This window comes from Squalius cephalus (genome assembly GCF_949319135.1).
Source record: "Squalius cephalus genome assembly, chromosome: 21".
NCBI lineage: Eukaryota > Metazoa > Chordata > Actinopteri > Cypriniformes > Leuciscidae > Squalius > Squalius cephalus.
Window position 1 is genome coordinate 16,659,938 of NC_137142.1, and position 19,559 is coordinate 16,679,496.

The window sequence follows — 19,559 nt, forward strand, 5'->3', positions numbered from 1 at the left end:
AAGAGTTTACATGTTGTTTCATTTCACAATTTCACACTTACAAATAATCAGATAGAGTAAAAGAAGAATGCGTATTTGGCGTGCTGTCCAAGGAGAGGGCTCCAAGCTCGGTATTTTGGCCTAAAACCAGATTACTGAAGTGCACCTTTATTGAGTCTTTCTTATTTTCCCATTTAAACTATATTTGATGACCATAATTATTCACTGATTATATCTGGATGTTATCTTGTTGTGTATTAATTAGTATTTATACATGGAAATAAAGGTATTCAGATATGATTGTCAAAAGTAACAAGCCAATTTAACTTACCTGTAAGATAATAATTTCTTGCAGGAATAATTATCTAATGAAAATGTCATCCTTATCTCCTAATTGCCACAAAATAAGTGTCTCAAAAAGTCGAGACAAGACTTGCAGATTATTAGGGTCCAGATCAAGGGTATCATGGGTGCCAGTTTTAAACACGATGCTGAAAAGAAAAAGAAAAAAAGCATAATATTAATGCTGTATTTGTTTTGGATTCAGTCCATCACCCTGCACCTGTTGGGCCTGATATGATGGTACAAGGTTGAGAGAAGAGGAAAAGGCTATAGCCAAATATGTATCACCGCGTCGGTGAACGTGATTTCACCAAGTATCACCTGTTCCTGGATCAACATCTTTGTTGATCCTGGAACAACTTTCCAATCAACCAATCAGATTTGAGGGACAAGTTTACAGTTTATGTCAAGTTTAGACTTAAAACCAGGGTGAGGTGCTTCAACATCGGTGTTATTCACCTATCATTTCCCTCTGATTTTAGGGAAAAGTTTGGGTAGGGCTAGGTTTAGGGGTAGGGACTAAATTTTGGGGCAGGAATGTTATTCCAGGATCAACAAAATATGTTGATCCAGGAACATGTCTTACTTGGCAAAATCACGGTGACCCATAGCGTCATAGCCTAAATACACAGTTCTGTCATTAAACTCTAGTTGACGCAGTCTGCTAGATCCTTAACTCAATCTGCTTGTAGTCACATCATTCTCTATAGGGCACAGCTCATTGGTACACAGCTCCTGCTGTATCAGTAACCAATGAGCTCGCTGCTCAACCTTCAAATACTTTGAAGGTTTGCACTTGCCTTAGCAGTGAAGTACGCTTTCAGAAACCCTCCACCTTCCCCAGCTCCACATGTATAGATCTGCTATGGGTAATTCATGTATGCTATATTGTACAGGAGCAGCTTGTCTTACTTGCTCACAGCAGAGTGTATGTGTATGTATTGGCAGCAGATAGTCTCGTACCAAACTCTCCTCACTGCCGGGCTCCTCGGTCGAGGTGGGGTTGCTGCCTTCCGTGAGGGGAACGAGAAGTTGCCGTCGTTCACCAGAGGCCAGGCCTGCTGCCGTCCACCATAATGGGGAGGAGCAGGCATATTAGGGGTTATAAAATGTCTTCTGATTTCATTAAGATATTACACTACTTTCACATTATGGGTTAAATCAAATCACTTGTGAAAGTAAATGGGTTGTGAATGTCATTTCTTTAACTGATACAAAGAAAGAGAGACCTACTCATTTGTTCGCTTTTCTAGTGACTGCTTTTTGTTCTCCTGTTTTGTGCATAGTTCTCACTTAAATTTTGTTATTTTTTTATTTAAATATTGTTTTATTTATAAATAAATATGTCTGGTATTCTGGAAGTGAGAAACCATTTAATTTAGATATTTTGCTGCTGCCCTCGACCAGATGGCAGAATCACCTCCCCTCCCACACAGCTATACACACACACCCTCAACAGAAATGCTTGCTCACACACACCTACACACAGCAGACTCTCTCATGCTCCATAATTGGTCCTATCAGTGTTCCTATTGATGTATAACCTACTGGCCCACAGCATGTACCAGTAAAAACGCATCAGAGGTCTCTCACATTGTGTCACTGTCCCTCTCTTGAAGTTCAAAGATCAGTGCAGCTAATTAACATGTTATTTCTATACAGAATTGAACAAGCAAAAGAGCCATTTAGGAGCTGAACTACGGCAACTTGTTGTCACAGTGTTTTGTAAGGACTTCTGAGATTTGAATTTGAGTTGAAATTATTTTATTATATTAGGAGAAAGGGAGAAAAAAACATGAAACTATAGACCTTTATGCGCCAGAGAAACAAGCGTGCATCCATCTTTAGATTTTTGTGTTTGAACTTTGTTTTTGCTCAGTATCTTTCTATTAATTAGCTGGTGAAGTGGATTTAACGAAATTGTAGTGTTAACAAAGTTATCATGACCATTGTAATGTTTTAAGTGGATGGCATACCATATGCCAGTAGGCCAGGAAGATTTTAAAACCAGAGGTTAATTCATAAATTCATAAGATTTTACCTTCATGTTGTGGAAATACAAACAGGAAGACAGAACACAATGAGCACGGCACTGAAAAAGAGCAGGGCTATAAGGTCTATAGTGTTGGAAATTGGTTGCCAGGTTAGTGTATTTATCTAAAACTGGTTGACCAATCAGAATTCTAGAGAGCTTTGCACTAAAGATGAATCTCATTATGGTCAGGTAATGTAAGCGCAATTTTGATTTTTCATTCTTTAAAAAGAAAATTAAAAATACGTTCATTTTAATTTTTTAAATTTATAGTTTTCAAGTTTAATTTTTTTATTCCTGTAACTGAGGTGATGTTTGATTGAGTTTGTTCCATTATATTGAATCACTAGTGTGTTTAGGGAATGTGACTGTGGAGATTTGATTGACATGTGAGTGCTTAAATTTGTATTTAGATGAATATGAATGAGGTTATGCTGATAATTATACAGGGGTATTTTTCATTTTTTCATTTGCTGTGGGTTCTGCCCTGCTGAGATTATTTGAACCACTTAAATGTGCCCTCAAAAAATAGGAGCATGTTTGCAAATACCAGCTAATATTTTCTCCCATTTTTAAAAATAGATTTTGACATCAGATTGACATTGGTTTAATTCTGTTGATTGGTTTGATTTTCCTTTGAGGATCAAATAAAATAATTTTATCCAGAAGGATAATTTAGTGGTAGCCTACATGGGGGCGGTTGATTCCCCATGATCCACTACAGTTTTTCTTTTTGTTAATTCTTGTTTTTAGTTTGTATTTTAGCTTTTAAACTAACTATTGCCAATAGTTTCTGTTATATTGAGGAAACACATTTGTATTAATTATTGTATAAAAATATCTTAATCAGCCAATCACATGGCAGCAACTCAATGCATTTAAACATGTAGACATGGGCGTTTCTCAATTCTTATTTGTGCATCCTCGTTTCCTTAATTCCTCACGTCTAAGCTCCACCCCCTTAGGATGCGAGGGAAAGGTACACCTGTGTATCCTCACTCATGATTCCTCAGGAAGCTTCCTCGTTCCTCACCTCCTCATGGTTCAATTAGACAATTGAGATGCCCTTCAAGATGGCTGAGTTCGATCAGTAACTCAAATAATCACTCGTTACAACCAAGGTCTGCAGAAGAGCATCTCTGAACGTACAACACGTCAAACCATGAAGCATACGGGTTACAGCAGCATAAACACACCGGGTGCCACTTCTGTCAGCTGAGAAAAGGAAACAGAGTTTACAATTTGCACGGGCTCAACAAAATTGGACAATAGAAGATTGAAAACCGTTGCTTGGTTGAGACTCGATTTCTGCTGCGACATTCATATAGCAGGGTCTGAATTTGGCGTAAACAACCTGAAAGCATGGATCCATCCTGCCTTGAATCAACGGCTTAGGCTGGTGGTGTAATGGTGTTTTTTTTGTGTGTATTTTTTGACACACTCTGGGTTTCTCTTAGTACCAACTGAGCATCGTTTAAACACCACAGCCTACCTGTGTATTGTTGCTGACCATGTCCATCACTTTATGACCACAGTGTACCCATCTTTCGATGGCTACTTCCAGCAGGATAATGCATCATGACACAAAGCTCAGATAATCTCAAACTGGATTCTTGAACATGACAATGAGTTCACAATACTCAAATGGGCTCCACAGTCACCAGATCTCAATCCAATAGAGCTCCTTTGGGATGTGGTGGAAGGGGATATTCGTATCATGGATGTGCATCTGACAAATCTGCAGCACCTGTGTGAAGCTATCATGTCAATATGGACCAAAATCTCTGAGGAATGTTTCCAGCACCTTATCGAATCTATGCCATGAAGGCAGTTCTGAAGGCAAAGGGGGTCCAACCCGGTACAAGCAAGGTGTACCTAATAAATTGGCCAGTGAATGTGTGTAAAAATGATATTTCACCCTTTTTTAAGTCATCGTTGATGTGAACCCTGTTGTTTTATGGTTTAGGGATTGTTTTAATTCATTACTTGCATGACGTGCATACATTCATTTTTTCAACTGATTATTCAGTAGAAGTCTATCATGTGTTAGTTAGTAACAGTTAGTAGTTAGGTAGTTAGTAATCGTGTTTGTTATCATTAAGAGGTTTTGTGTTGTAGGCTACTATTTGTCCTTCAAATGATTGTAGAACTACTGGACAGAGTAGTTTGGAGTGGTTTCATCCAGATTGACAGTCGATGTCCACTCTCCTGCTCTAGCGGGGTCTGCCATCCTTCTGTGAGAGGCAGCAAAACCAGGTTATCTACACAGAACAAACACTTGACTTCAGTGTCACAGAGTGAAACCTCCCAGTCTCTCACACAGGACAGATTATAAAATGCTTTTTAAGACACCCTGTAATTTAAGAAATTTACTTGAAGTTTATTTTTGTCTGAAAGATATCTTCACCTCAGGTCACCTTTTTCCACTTTACTGTAAGTCTGTAATTTAGTGTTTGGATGCCAAAAGCACTTCCAGAGCAAAACTTACAGCTGCCCGAGCAGATAGCAGTAATCAAAACATGTCCTTGCGCCCATATCTGAGCACAGCATGGGGAGATGGACGCTTGTTATCTAGTTTAACTGGACTAGTGCTGCACCACACACAAACATGTGCACATGAACACAAACAGACCGCCAACTCCCTCTGTCCACCAGCCCCCTTCTGCTACAAATCCTCTCAGATCACTCTACCCAGCAAGTCTCCTGTTTGGACAGCAGCGTGAGCCCTGTCCCTGGTCCAAAGCCACGGCTTCCTCCCCTCTTCCCACCTGTCAGGTGCTCTTGGCCGTTTTAATGGGGGAGGAAAAGGAGGGGAGGGGGGGACAACAGCCAGCCTGCCGGATCCAGCACCTGCCTGCCTGCCTCTCTGTGCCAACCTTTACGGCTGTCTCTCAGCTCTGCTTCACTTCCTCTAAGCCAAGACTCCCAGCAGGTGTCCCTACAGAATGGAGATCTATCCGAGCCACCACGGAGGTCCAACTCGTCTCGTCCTCTCTGGCTGTTCATAGAGACAGAGAGGTCACACATTTCCACGCATATTCACGGAGCTCTCTTTCCTCAGTCGTGCAGAAAGAGTCACAGAAGTGATTCTTTGCTGAATGTGTGACTTATTAACATTCATAAAATCGCATAGCCTGTCAGTTCCGTGGAAATTACTTTGTGAAAGATGGGAATCTCAGCATGATTACATAAAGCATTGTTTTGCCATTGTTATTTCACGCCATGTGTGCTGAAAAAAATGGAAAATGCAATTTGTTGTGCTTGCAAAGTGTTAATGAGGCTAGCAAGCCTTTAGCGAAATGTGCAACCGCTACACTGCATGAAACCATCGAGAGACTGAACAATTACTCAAACAGCACAGCTTTTGAGAATAACAGGCATCTGTATATCATTATGAGATGGAATCATTATCACTCTCATAACAAGTATTAGTGCAACAGTTTAAATTCTGTTTAGCTAATGGATGCCTTGAGAAAATATACAATTGTAAGTTTTTAGGCTTTGCCTCATCTCTAAATTAAACAGAAGTGAAAGTATGATTATAGTATTAAGAGCCATTCACACTGAGGACAAAAACTATAAAGGTTTAATAATGGCTCTAATTCTATTAGAATAGAAAGTCCACACCACAACTACGATACAAGAACAATAACGTCACAGAAGGATGTAGTTAGATTCAATCGTAGAATGATTTTTTTTTTTCAGCTGATGAACAATAAAACACTGACAATCAATCATTTGTCCTAGCTACTGAAAAAGCTTAAACATTTAAAGCGGCAGAGCCAAATACAGAGTGTCTATTTACACTAAAGCCTCTGTTATACTCCAGTTTGGACGCGTACACGACAGCTGCGTACAGCTCGGACGCGGACTACTTGTATTTATACTTTCTGCTGAGGTCCGCTTGGTGAACGCGTTCAACGCATGAGCAGTAGATCGGTCTGGACAGTATAATCGATAATATTTTTTATATTTATAGTCTATATTTGCATTTATGTCAAAACCTAGACACTTTAAAACATCAAAATGACATTTATTAATATGTATTCGTGTCAAAATTACATACAAACATATTTTCCTATTCTATTTTGCCTGGAAACGCCTCCAACAGGCTTGCGTGAAAAAGGCATTGGTTCTATTTCTAGCATGCACGCGTTTTCCGTTTTTTCAAATTCGGCGTCCATGTTATTTCCATCTCTTTCCTAATGAACGCGCGCCCTTTTGTCCGCGCGGTCACAAAAAATGGGAGGCACGCGGCTGTCTGCAACGAGCCTCCGTGCGCACCCCTGATGACGATTTTTACGTCACGCGGACCCTCGCGGACCCTCGCGGTCGCGGAAAGTATAACAGAGGCTTAAGTGCAAATAACCCGCCTTGTTGGCCGAGGCTATTTACACTAACTCCGCCCACTGACGTCTGGTTGGGCCAGACAAAATTACGGAAGACGCTGAAAGGTAAACAGTAGCAATAGGGTAGACGTAGTGTGTTTAGCAGAAAGTTGTGACGCAAATCGACCTGAATTCAAATCCACCTTTTGCCGAACTAGCTCTATTCCCTTTTCCCATCACATATCAGATTGGAAAGGCATTTATTTCAATAAAAACAAAGAAAACATGCGAAACATGTAAATAAAGTGTCTAATGTGTGTTTAATAATAAAGTGCTTATCGGTTAGGGTTAGGTGTAGAGAGGGCGTTTTATTGTCCCAATAATGCGGCATCCATTTAATAATTGAAATAAATATAATAATTTACACTTATCACATACCGTTTAATGTACAACACTGAGGTGCAAATAGTATTGCCCCTAGCCTCTAACTACTATTTACACTTCTTGGAAAGAAAATAGGCCTACTGATATTTTTACATAGTGTAAATATAATCTATTGTTATTTTCACTTAGTGTAAATAGCATATTGCTAAGAAAATGCTGCTATTTTTTTTTTAAACAGTGTAAATAGCAGCTATCACTATTTGTACTTGGTGCAAATAGTCACTGCCGAGAAAATAACTGCAGCACGCAGTTATTTTTACAGAAAGTTGAATTGGTGTGGATGCTAATATAGTTGGTTTGAACAGGCCTTTATTAAATGAAACATTAACACAGCATCAGGATATCTTTCAACTGTGCTTCAATGTGATAAGGCTTTAATGTAATATGAATGACACCATTTTTTATATAGCTTTAGTCAATATAACTGTTGGGGATGTTCACTGCTAATACAAGAACAAAAAAGGTGATGGACATTGTTCAAACAGTAGCGATTCAAATACTGTATACAAGCTGTTGGTCAAGCTGGTCCAACGCTGGATTTGAGCACTAGTCAGTCAGTTGGTCAGAAACTGGAAGACAAGCTGACCAACCAACTAAGCACCAACTTGGCCAGGGTGGGAGCTTACCTAGACCAGTTTAAACCTGGTTTAAGCTTTTCTTTCAGCAGGGGCAAAGCTCAAATCAAGGCAGATCCAGATTAGAAACATCAGGAAAAGAAAATCTCATTCTGCCAGTTTCTCTTAAATCTCACCTTCTCCCCAGCTGTCCACGACAATCCTGTGAACACTGTTTCCAGGGCAACATCTCCAGTGGCCAGCAGATGCAGAGAACAATGATTGTCCCGAGCAGAGGGGGCAGAGGGACCTCTTCAGTCAAGACAGGTGCCAGATGTTCTCATAAACACTCCTTTCAAGCAATAGGGTATATGTCGAACGTCGCATGACGAAACCGGAAACCTGGTCTCATCGCATCCGCTTGTCATAGAAAGTGTTAACAGCCGTATGAACTGACGCCGATATCTATGGAATTTTAAGGTAATCAGCTAACCTACCTATCTCACTTTGTTATTGGCGTTTTATTCTATTTAAATATCTAAACGTTAGTGTGAAGATTTTTTTTTTTTTTACTTTTAAATATCGACCTTCACATGCGAGGGACATTGGTTATGATCATCTTTGCTCGCTCCTTTTAAGTTATCTTGAGTAAAACAGTAAAAAAATGCAAGAAGCACATACAAAAGACCTGAACCGGAAGCGATGCGTTCTGTTTTCCGGTTTCGTAATGCGACGTTCGACATATACCCTATTAATTCCTTTTCACGATAGATAGATAGATAGATAGATAGATAGATAGATAGATAGATAGATAGATAGATAGATAGATAGATAGATAGATAGATAGATACATAGATAGATACATAGATAGATAGATAGATGATACAGTAGATAGATAGATAGATAGATAGATAGATAGATAGATAGATAAAGCAAAGTGCAACTCAGTGTTAAGAAGTCTTATTGTCTTATTACACTGTAGAAATTCAGACCCTGCTGCAAGCAATCTCAACAGATTTATGTGGTTTTACAGAAATGTGTTCGGTTCCTTGATTTCTGTAATGTGTTCCTCGGCCGAGGAACAAAAGGCTTAGCAATGTAATTCAGTGAGAGCAGAAAAGATGTCTAGAGCCGAGCTCTGTGCTACATGCATTAAACATGACATGTAGGGCCATGTGTATGGTAGTAACTGGGACTTAAAACGAAAATGCTCTTCACAGGTGAAGACAGGTTGTATTCTGTGCTGAGCCGCAATTCACTGAGGAGATTTGAACCTTCATTTAATCTGTGACAGGAAGACTGGGGCTGCAAAACACTGCGCTTCGTGGTAAGAAACACTATGAGGGTGAATGGAAGACAGAATATGCTATTAGTTTAAATGAATGATTATTCTATTGGAAAGAAATCACTCAGAACCATTATGGTTAAATAATTAAATTAAGCTATGCTCTTTTAAAAAAAGTGACATTTAACCAGATGAACTAAATAGTTGAAATAAAGCATTCTGTTCTCACACGAGTTCCCATTTCCTTCACACTCTTTATATATTTAATGACTTTTATTACGCTATAAATATTAATCAACAATAGGCTGCTAAGGGAGATGCTGAAGATCAGAATGCATCATTCTAAGAGGAAAGAGGCAGGCACTTTAATCAAAGAGGTCTTAGCATATTCTAGTAGGTGCTGCGCATGGCGGCTGCAGCCAATCGTGGCTCTCGAGAGTGCTTATTGGCTGGGCTGTGGGGGATGTCTGGCTTCCATCGGTAGGGGGTTACTCTCTCTCCGCTCCATCCGTCCATTCAGCCCCCACAGTCAGCAAAACACTCGTCAGAGCGCAGGTCCACAGCAAGAGAATCCTGCAGAGCTCCGTGGATGTGTGATGTGTGATGTGTGTGTGTTCAGAGTGTCAGGAGGAGAGAGAGACAGTGTGGACTAGCTGCTTCTGAACCACTGCAGGAGCACTAAATCTGGGACTGTCACAGATACTGAAGGAGAGAGAGAGAATACATTGAAAAAAGGACGTTTATCTAGCACCACAGTTATGGAGACTCATCTCTGCGGTCCACCAGCGGATCAAACTAGAAGCAAAGGACAGAAAAGTCAGCCGCCGTATTGACTTTAATCTTCTGGCGGAAGAAGGAGATTATATTCCCTGACAGTTTGCTCTCAGAAGGTGAAGATTAGGAGAGGATTTTTTTCCTTCTTTCTTTCCTTTTTTCTTCTGTTTCAGTTAATTGCTGTGCTTTTGGGGGGCTCCTCACCCTCTTCACAAGTCGTCACCTCTCTCAGATCCTTCTTTTCCTTCCCAACATCTTCTCTGCATGCTTTTCCACTGCTCTGCAGGTGAACACACTCATGGTGGATGCCAAGGGAAGGAACATGAAATGTCTGACGTTCTTATTGATGCTTCCAGAGTCAGTTAAGAGCAAGTCCAGCAAAGGCTCCAAAAAGGGGAGTCCCAGCAGCTCGTCCAAGCTGCCCCCTGTGTGCTATGAGATCATCACCTTGAAAACTAAGAAGAAGAAGAAGATGGCAGCGGAGATCTTTCCCACTATGAAGCCGGCGTCTGCCACCACGGTGCAGCAGTACCAGCAGCAGAACTTGAACAACAACAACACCATCCAATGCTGCAACTGGCAGGGTCTCTACTCCACGATCAGGGAGAGGTAGGTCAACTTTTGATGTGTTCAGAGACGGAGACCAGAGACTGGTACGAGAGAACATCTGCCGGCAAACAGAGCCTTTATAAAGTGATAGCTGATGCAGTGGGGTCCAAAAGTCTCAGAGGACATTGAAAATCTGGGACCTAAACCTGCAAATATGAAAATGTAATTAAAGAAATATTCAGCACTATTTCTTGTTCATATCTAATCAAATAAGCACATTTGTGACATGTTCTTGCACATTGAAGCAAGATGCTTTTCTCAAACATTTTCAAATCATAATGGGTAACTTGTGGAGCTCATGCAGCTTGAACGCTAAAAAATCAAAATAAAAAATAAATAAAAATAATATATATATGTATATATATATATATATTGAAAATTTCAAACAAATTGTAATGCTCATAAAATGATTTATTATAAATAAATAACTTATTAAACTGGAGCATGTTCACTGCTGGTTTCAGATTTTTAGAGCACACTGAATATTTGGAAGAATATATTGCATGCACAGTTAAACTCAGGGTTCACTAGGTTCAGGTGTGGGTGTTGAATGCCATTGTTGGAGTGTTATTCAATGGCTCTCTGAGATTGTTTGAGAATGTTCTGAAATGTTAAAATGTCCAATTGTGTGGTTGTCAGTCTCTGTTCTGTCCTGTATGCATTGTCCTAGAGGAGGCAAAAGAAAGGAACAAGTTTTGTTTTATATGCGACGGCTTTGCTCTCTGTCAAAGAGTAATATTTACTTTGTCGTCATGGGAAAGCCCCATGCTGGCCAAAACAAATGTGCGCTCTCGGACCTGGCTTTGTAGTCCCTTTGGAACAGCGTTCCTTATTTACCTACTGCTCCTATGTGGCCGGGACCACAATAATACATGAAGAAGATGCCGTTGTAGACTCCCATTTCACTGGGGCCAGGGATTTTCCTGAGAAAGATCCTGTTCTATTCTGAATGTTTTCAAAATTAACAAGATTTAGATTTTCCTACTTCCCAATAGAATAAGAGCATTTTATAGTTGATAGTAATTTCCTGTTATATGAAAATTCCTTTATGTCTAAAGAAATACAGAAACATGGATTCACTTCTTGCTTATAATCAAGTAGGAATGTTTCTCTGTTTTTTAATCTAAAAACGTCCCCCCCAAATCGTTTCTTTTGCAGAAATTCTGTGATGTTCAATAATGAACTGATGGCTGACGTTCACTTTGTTGTCGGTCAATCCGGAGGGACTCAGAGACTCCCGGGACACAAGGTAAGACCTACTGACCTGCACTACACTGTCATCTCAGCATTACAAGAGAATACAGTGAGGAAAATAAGTATTTGCTATTTTGCAAGTTCTCCCACTTAGAAATCATGGAGGGGTCTGAAATTGTCATCGTAGGTGCATGTCCACTGTGAGAGACATAATCTAAAAAAAAAAATCCAGAAATCACAATGTATGATTTTTTAACTATTTATTTGTATGATACAGCTGCAAATAAGTATTTGAACACCTGAGAAAAGCAATGTTAATATTTGGTACAGTAGCCTTTGTTTGCAATTACAGAGGTCAAACGTTTCCTGTAGTTTTTCACCAGGTTTGCACACACTGCAGGAGGGATTTTGTCCCACTCCTCCACACAGATCTTCTCTAGATCAGTCAGGTTTCTGGGCTGTCGCTGAGAAACACGGAGCTCCCTCCAAAGATTCTCTATTGGGTTTAGGTCTGGAGACTGGCTAGGCCACGGCAGAACCTTGATATGCTTTTTACAGAGCCACTCCTTGGTTATCCTGGCTGTGTGCTTCGGGTCATTGTCATGTTGGAAGACCCAGCCTCGACCCATCTTCAATGCTCTAACTGAGGGAAGGAGGTTGTTCCCCAAAATCTCACAATACATGGCCCCGGTCATCCTCTCCTTAATACAGTGCAGTCGCCCTGTCCCATGTGCAGAAAAACACCCCCAAAGCATGATGCTACCACCCCCATGCTTCACAGTAGGGATGGTGTTCTTGGGATGATACTCATCATTCTTCTTCCTCCAAACACGTTTAGTGGAATTATGACCAAAAAGTTCTATTTTGGTCTCATCTGACCACATGACTTTCTCCCATGACTCCTCTGGATCATCCAAATGGTCATTGGCAAACTTAAGACGGGCCTTGACATGTGCTGGTTTAAGCAGGGGAACCTTCCGTGCCATGCATGATTTCAAACCATGACGTCTTAGTGTATTACCAACAGTAACCTTGGAAACGGTGGTCCCAGCTCTTTTCAGGTCATTGACCAGCTCCTCCCGTGTAGTTCTGGGCTGATTTCTCACCTTTCTTAGGATCATTGAGACCCCACGAGGTGAGATCTTGCATGGAGCCCCAGTCCGAGGGAGATTGACAGTCATGTTTAGCTTCTTCCATTTTCTAATGATTGCTCCAACAGTGGACCTTTTTTCACCAAGCTGCTTGGCAATTTCCCCGTAGCCCTTTCCAGCCTTGTGGAGGTGTACAATTTTGTCTCTAGTGTCTTTGGACAGCTCTTTGGTCTTGGCCATGTTAGTAGTTGGATTCTTACTGATTGTATGGGGTGGACAGGTGTCTTTATGCAGCTAACGACCTCAAACAGGTGCATCTAATTTAGGATAATAAATGGAGTGGAGGTGGACATTTTAAAGGCAGACTAACAGGTCTTTGAGGGTCAGAATTCTAGCTGATAGACAGGTGTTCAAATACTTATTTGCAGCTGTATCATACAAATACATAGTTAAAAAATCATATATTGTGATTTCTGGATTTTTTTTTTTAGATTATGTCTCTCACAGTGGACATGCACCTACGGTGATAATTTCAGACCCCTCCATGATTTCCAAGTGGGAGAACTTGCAAAATAGCAGGGTGTTCAAATACTTATTTTCCTCACTGTATAATCAGGATTTAGAGTTTGCGATGTGCTTCATCGCTGTTGTGCTTCAAGTCTTTATCTTGTTTTCAGTCTAGCCGGCCATGTGCCTTTCTGAGACACTCCTAAATTATTGATGTAAATCAGACAGAGGTGGGGAGTCTTTTGCTCATTTGGATTTATACTGTATTAATTAATCAGACTTTGTGCTCAAAGTTCCTTAACTGTAAAAATGCACATGCAAATTGTTTTAGTATGTGAATAAAGTGCTTTTATTTATGCACACTGTGGCTGAATCTCCCAAAGGCTTTTCTGAATAAGCTGCTTAATTGTTGCTTGGTAAAATGAAAGTGTCAGATTTTGACAACACAAAACACGTTCGACCAATCTGTTTCAAATAATGTTTCAACATCATACCCTATTGTAATATTAGTGCATATATAGTGATCTAACTCAATGGTTTTCAGACTGAGGCGACAAGGGGAGCTAGGGAATCCATGGAAAATAAATACATTTTTAGATCTGACACTATTATTTAACGTTATCATTATGCTGTGTATAAAGACATTTTGGAAATCATGTGATTAATCATGACTATTTTATTCTATCGACAACCATACTTCTAAAAGTAAAAAAAAAAAAAAATTAGACTATACAAACGCATAAAAAATTTGAAATGAATGAAAAATGTTTCTTTACACGTTCATACAGATAATATTTTCCACATATGACTTTGCAAACCCTTGATCTAATTTATCTCCACTGAGTAAACCCTTTGAGATCTTCTTGGAAAGCAATTGCTTTTGTTCTAAAATTTTCATGGCGACCATTGGATTGGCTTTATTATGTATGACATTTTTTTTAACCTCAGGCCAATTTTAACTGCACCAAAACCCCATTTAAATCGGTTCTTGTTTCACTCTCAGACTTTATTCAAAAAGACAGGGTTAATCTGGTGCCTACAATTCAGGCATGACTCATCTTTTATCCATTTAAGAGGGTAGAACTGAAACCTGTGTATGGCTGATATGTGATGCCTTATAAAGCTCACTTAAGCAAGGGCATTGTATTGCTTTGCTGCATGGCCACAGCCAATATTGCAATGGGCCATGAAGAGTTATTACAGAGCACCTTTTTTTATGATGTCCATTTGGCTGGCGTTCAGATATGCATTATCATTTTTATTTGAGAAGGTTATGTTTGCTTCTAGGAAAGGCTTCCTTGCATGCGAGTGCTTTGCAAAAATTACTCTCGCCATTTATTTGGTGCTCCTGCAAATACAGTATATTTGCTATGGGCTTTTCACATGAGGGATCCTGAGGGAGAAAAACACACGTTTACTGACGCAGCAATAAAAAGGACAAACTAAAGTTCTCTAACTGGAAAAAATCCTATGTGAAAGTAATGCTAAAATGAATTGTAAATATTCGCTCCTGCTCATGTTATATAATGTATCTGCATTGCTGTGTTGGCCTCTGATTTCATCATTAGCTACGTGCACCCATTAGCATCAGCGAGATAACTTTTAGATCTAGCAGCCACTTTCACACCATTGTGCAACACTCCTTGATTCGGAGGGAAAAGCAAATGCCATTCACAAGAATGGCACTCACGTGTCTTGTAAACCCAGGGGGAAATTACAGCGGTAATTAAGCATCGGTCTTTGTGGGTGAAATTTTGTGTGTGCTTCACGCTCAAGTGACTCCAGGGGAATGGGATCAAGCCGAAATTTAAAACAGCCAAGCGTTACCTTTACAATGCAATCGACTCAGAAGAAAGAAACCCTGAAGGGCAACTTGTGAGGAATTAAAGATCGCTAGCTATGCCTTTCTGATTCAGGTTTATTATAACCATCACCTGCTACCTGCAAGGTTCTTTTGATAAGTGTGAGGAGAATAATCAGGCTTTTTGTTAAAGCGAAGAGAGACTTTAGTGTCAGGTCATGAAATTGGGTCACTTTGGAAAAATAGAGACTGAACAATAGCAGAACAGTATGAAACCTTTTCCATTTACACCACATGTGTCCTTCAATACAAAGCTGATTTGATGGGTTTGCACTGTTTTCCGATTTTTTGAAAATCACTGCTCATGTAAATTATTTAAAATAAACTGACGGATACTATAGCTCCTTATGCTAATCGATAAAACACGTCATGTCAAATTAATTTATATACTATATACATATTTTTTCTCATTAGTATGTCCTTGCTGTGGGAAGCTCTGTTTTCCATGCCATGTTCTATGGGGAGTTGGCAGAAGACAACGATGAGATCCGTATCCCTGATGTGGAACCTCCAGCCTTTCTGGCTATGCTTAAGTAAGACTCCTTTTGCAATTGCACCTTATCTGTCTGGTCTGTGCTGGCTGACCCTTTCCTCATCTGCCTGGTTAAAACATTATTATCTTCCTGCACAGATTATTTAGTTATTATTGTTTTCAATTAAGCGCAGGAGTGAAGAAAATTGTTCTCTCTGATCTAAGTACCCCTCTTTGGACTTCTTCCAAAAGGTTAATCGACTACATCGACATGTAATTTCTTTACAGCGGACGGTTCAAGACCATTAAAAACGATATGGCCTTTGGAAGGAGATTTGTCTGATTGAAATCAACTGTGCAATTAGCTTCATTTGAATACATTTAAGATACCAAATATTTTAATTTGACTTCTTATATGTAATTTTGAATTGAGTTCTCAGATTATTTAAGTTCAAAAAGCTCCCTAGCATGACTTCATGGGGCAAATTTATGAAAAATTTGCGCCACTCATAGTATTTCTGCACAGAAATCTGCATCTTATTCATTAACCACAGCAATTCAGTTCAACCAAGTTCTAATGTACAGTGTATTTCTGATTTGCCTAATTTCTTTAAGTGCCAGTTAACTGTAGCTCTGCAAAAAAAAAAAAAAAAAAAAAAACCCTGCTCAAACCAGCCTTTAGCTGGCCTAGTAGATGAGACTTGTAGAACTAAATGGCATGGTTGCTTCAGCAAATGTGTTTTATTTAACGCCACTCGCTGGATGTTTCATTTCCAAAGTGCAGCCATACGTACAATAACCATCGTAATAAAACGTTGCCAGATTTCACGGTTTCAGATAAAACTCAACATGTTTTTAGCACCATTCATTGGATATTTTACATTGAGAGTATAGCAAACCGTGCAAGAATCATTTTGAAGAAATGTTGCCACATGCATATTTGTTCCCACTGAGTATGCGTTGGTATCTCCAGAATGGCTGTTGCTTATTCCCAAAGTCTTTTATATATATCAGAGTGAACTCTGAACACTAATGGCACTAGATACTTAAATGTTATATAGAACTGTAGCTCAAACATGAAGAAAATAAATAATGAAGTGAGCTAAGCTTGTCCGCCTCTCAGAGGGCTTAGGACCATGACAGAAGATCTGATAGATCTTAGCTCATGCTTACCCATTTCTCATGAGAGTCCTTCTGTGTTCTCCACTCTCTCTCTCTCTCTCTCCTCTTGCGCTGGCTCATCTTTCACTCCCTCCATCTCTTGAGAGAGATTTTTGTTCTCTCTCCCTCTGTGTCTTTCATCCCTCCTCCCCCACTCTCATAAAGAAGTGTGAATGCTGTATTTTGGTTTGCCAAAGACTCCCATATAACATTGTGTTTATTATGCTACTTCTATATCGGTTATCGCTTCTAGCCCAGAATGCATTACAGGACATAGTATTAGATTTGCAGAAGATCTGCAGACTGCATCACAATGTGATCAATTCAGCCTAACATCTGTTCCCAAGGACACAATCACAGGCCAAGTTCATTCCTATTCCACGAAGTTGTGGATATTGTCAGAATAGTGCTTTTTTTTGTTATAAAGAGGTGTCGCAATATATAGTATTTCCATTCCCAGTACAGCTTTTCTTTGACCAAAGACACATTGTGGTTCATGCTGGTAGCACATCATAAAATAGTAGCTTCTAGCTGGGCCAGTAATAGCAGCCTATAATGCATCCTACAATACTATATCTTTTTTAAATGACTACGGCAGATGATGGCTAACCCTTTCTGGCTAACCCTGATTTTTTGTCTGTTTATCAGGTACATTTACTGTGACGAAATTGACTTGAGTGCAGACACCGTACTGGCAACATTATACGCAGCCAAAAAGTACATAGTCCCACACCTGGCTCGGGCCTGCGTCAACTTCTTGGAAACTAGTTTGAGTGCAAAGAACGCGTGTATTCTTCTGTCTCAGAGCTGTCTGTTTGAAGAGCCAGACCTAACGCAACGCTGCTGGGAAGTCATTGACGCTCAGGCTGAGCTGGCACTTAAGTCTGAGGGGTTTTGTGACATTGACGCTCAGACCTTGGAGAGCATCCTCAGACGAGAGACTCTGAACGCTAAGGAGATTGTAGTGTTTGAAGCGGCACTAAGCTGGGCAGATGCCGAATGTCAGCGGAGGGAGATGAACACAAGTATCGACAACAAACGCAAGGTATTGGGCCAGTCCGTCTACCTGATCCGTATCCCAACCATGGGTCTTGATGATTTTGCAAACGGTGCAGCGCAATCAGGAGTGTTAACGCTCAACGAGACCAATGACATTTTCTTGTGGTACACGGCGGCTAAGAAACCCGAGCTGCAGTTTGTCAGCCAACCTCGTAAGGGATTGACGCCACAGAAGTGCCACCGTTTCCAGTCGTGCGCCTACCGCAGCAACCAGTGGCGTTATCGCGGACGCTGCGACAGCATTCAGTTTGCCGTCGATAAGCGGGTGTTTATTGCCGGTTTCGGGCTTTACGGCTCAAGCTGCGGATCTGCCGAGTACACCGCCAAGATCGAGCTCAAACGGCAAGGGGTCGTTTTGGGAACCAACCTTAGCAAGTACTTTTCAGATGGATCCAGCAACACCTTCCCCGCTTGGTTTGAGTATCCGGTTCAGATAGAGCCTGACACTTTCTATACGGCCAGTGTGGTCCTGGATGGAAATGAACTGAGTTATTTTGGACAAGAGGGTATGACGGAAGTTCAGTGTGGGAAGGTGACCTTCCAGTTTCAGTGCTCTTCGGACAGCACCAACGGCACAGGTGTGCAGGGCGGCCAGATTCCAGAGCTCGTTTTTTATGCCTGAGTTTCCCCTGAGAAAACAAAAAACTGCCCACCTTTCCAGAGTGAAATAGCTTTACAATATCCGTTTTTCTATTACATGGCAGAATTCAACTCCTCCAATGATGCCAGCTCAAGCAAACTGAGGCATAACAGGCATTACAACGGTTTTGTTTTGAGCTGTTAGTGTTTTTTTCGGGGCTGTCAAACCGTAAACAGTGAATTAAATATTTTATTTTGTGCTCTGAACAACGCTGCACCTGTTTACAAAGAAAATCTAATTTTAATGGTATGGGAGTCGTTGTCTAAGCTCCTAATTGGATGCCACAGCCAGGCTGTTGCTCATTATCTTAATTGATTTAAAATATCTGATTCATTTAATTTGAGAGGGGACATTGTGCATTGTACAGTATATATTTAAATGTGTGAAGTAAATTATAAATATATATATATAAATATATTATATTATCACTTCATGGCTACATCTACTGTTTACAATGACTACGCCATGTTAGTGAACGCTTGCACATGTATATTGTAGCAATAGTGAACAAATTTCTCATGATAACAGTCTAACTCCAGCATTTCTCCACATCATGATTCAAGGCAATCAAATACCTAACACCAAAGTCACCATAACTACTTTTTGGTCAGCATCATCAAGCACAGATTGTTTAGAATAATGACATCATTTAGATTTAGAAACATCCCTCCATTATAAAACCAACAAAATGTTTTGAGCTTGCACTGGAATAAACACTTTTCATTTCAAAGTCTTTAACCCTGCAGTAGACCTTTGTCAAGGTACATGTTGTATTTAATGTTACGAAAATGAAACAAGGGACATATGTTCTGTTCAATGAGTTATAACATTTTTAAATTCGACTTTGACAACAACAAAAAAAGAATTAGACATGGCATATGACATAAAGACAGTACAGGATTTTGGACTGCACATCTGTCCCAAACTGTTTTCTTCTCAGAAGATTAATATAGCCTGACTGAGGTTAGTAGAATCAAATGTACAGTGAATGTTGTATTATATTCAGCAGAATCAACATCATAAATGTTTATCTTACAATATCTCTGGGTTCTATGAAACATGGCTTATTTGAGTAACACAGTTCACCAGTTTGAAGTCTCTTTCATGCCGGTTTTGTAAAGTGCACTAAGAAACTAACACATGTACATTACAGTTAATTCAGCTGAAATAACAGGTTACATATTCACAGCATCACCATCACACAGTGTGATGTTTTGGGATATTGTG

At 40.0% G+C, this 19,559-nt stretch overlaps 1 protein-coding gene and 1 long non-coding RNA gene across 3 annotated transcripts in view; one reads left to right on the forward strand and one right to left on the reverse strand.

Moving 5' to 3' along the window:
• Positions 1–9,257: 9,257 nt before the first annotated feature.
• Positions 9,258–18,684, forward strand: btbd3b (BTB (POZ) domain containing 3b). 2 transcript variants are annotated; one of them, XM_079856274.1, is made up of 5 exons: positions 9,258–9,854; positions 10,095–10,347; positions 11,506–11,596; positions 15,415–15,533; positions 17,282–18,684. In XM_079856274.1, exons 2-5 carry the CDS (start codon positions 10,211–10,213, stop codon positions 18,312–18,314), a joined length of 1,380 nt encoding a protein of 459 aa, XP_079712400.1. In that variant the 5' UTR covers positions 9,258–9,854; positions 10,095–10,210; the 3' UTR covers positions 18,315–18,684. The 2 variants fall into 2 exon arrangements, with proteins under 2 accessions (XP_079712400.1, XP_079712399.1); XM_079856273.1 differs by lacking the exon at positions 9,258–9,854 and having other exon boundaries at positions 9,861–10,347.
• Positions 10,354–19,559, reverse strand: part of LOC307149736 — a 111,882-nt gene continuing 102,676 nt past the window's right edge. The window contains exon 5 of the long non-coding RNA XR_013819612.1: positions 10,354–10,493. This is a non-coding gene — a long non-coding RNA (uncharacterized lncRNA). The remainder of the gene's footprint in view (positions 10,494–19,559) is intronic.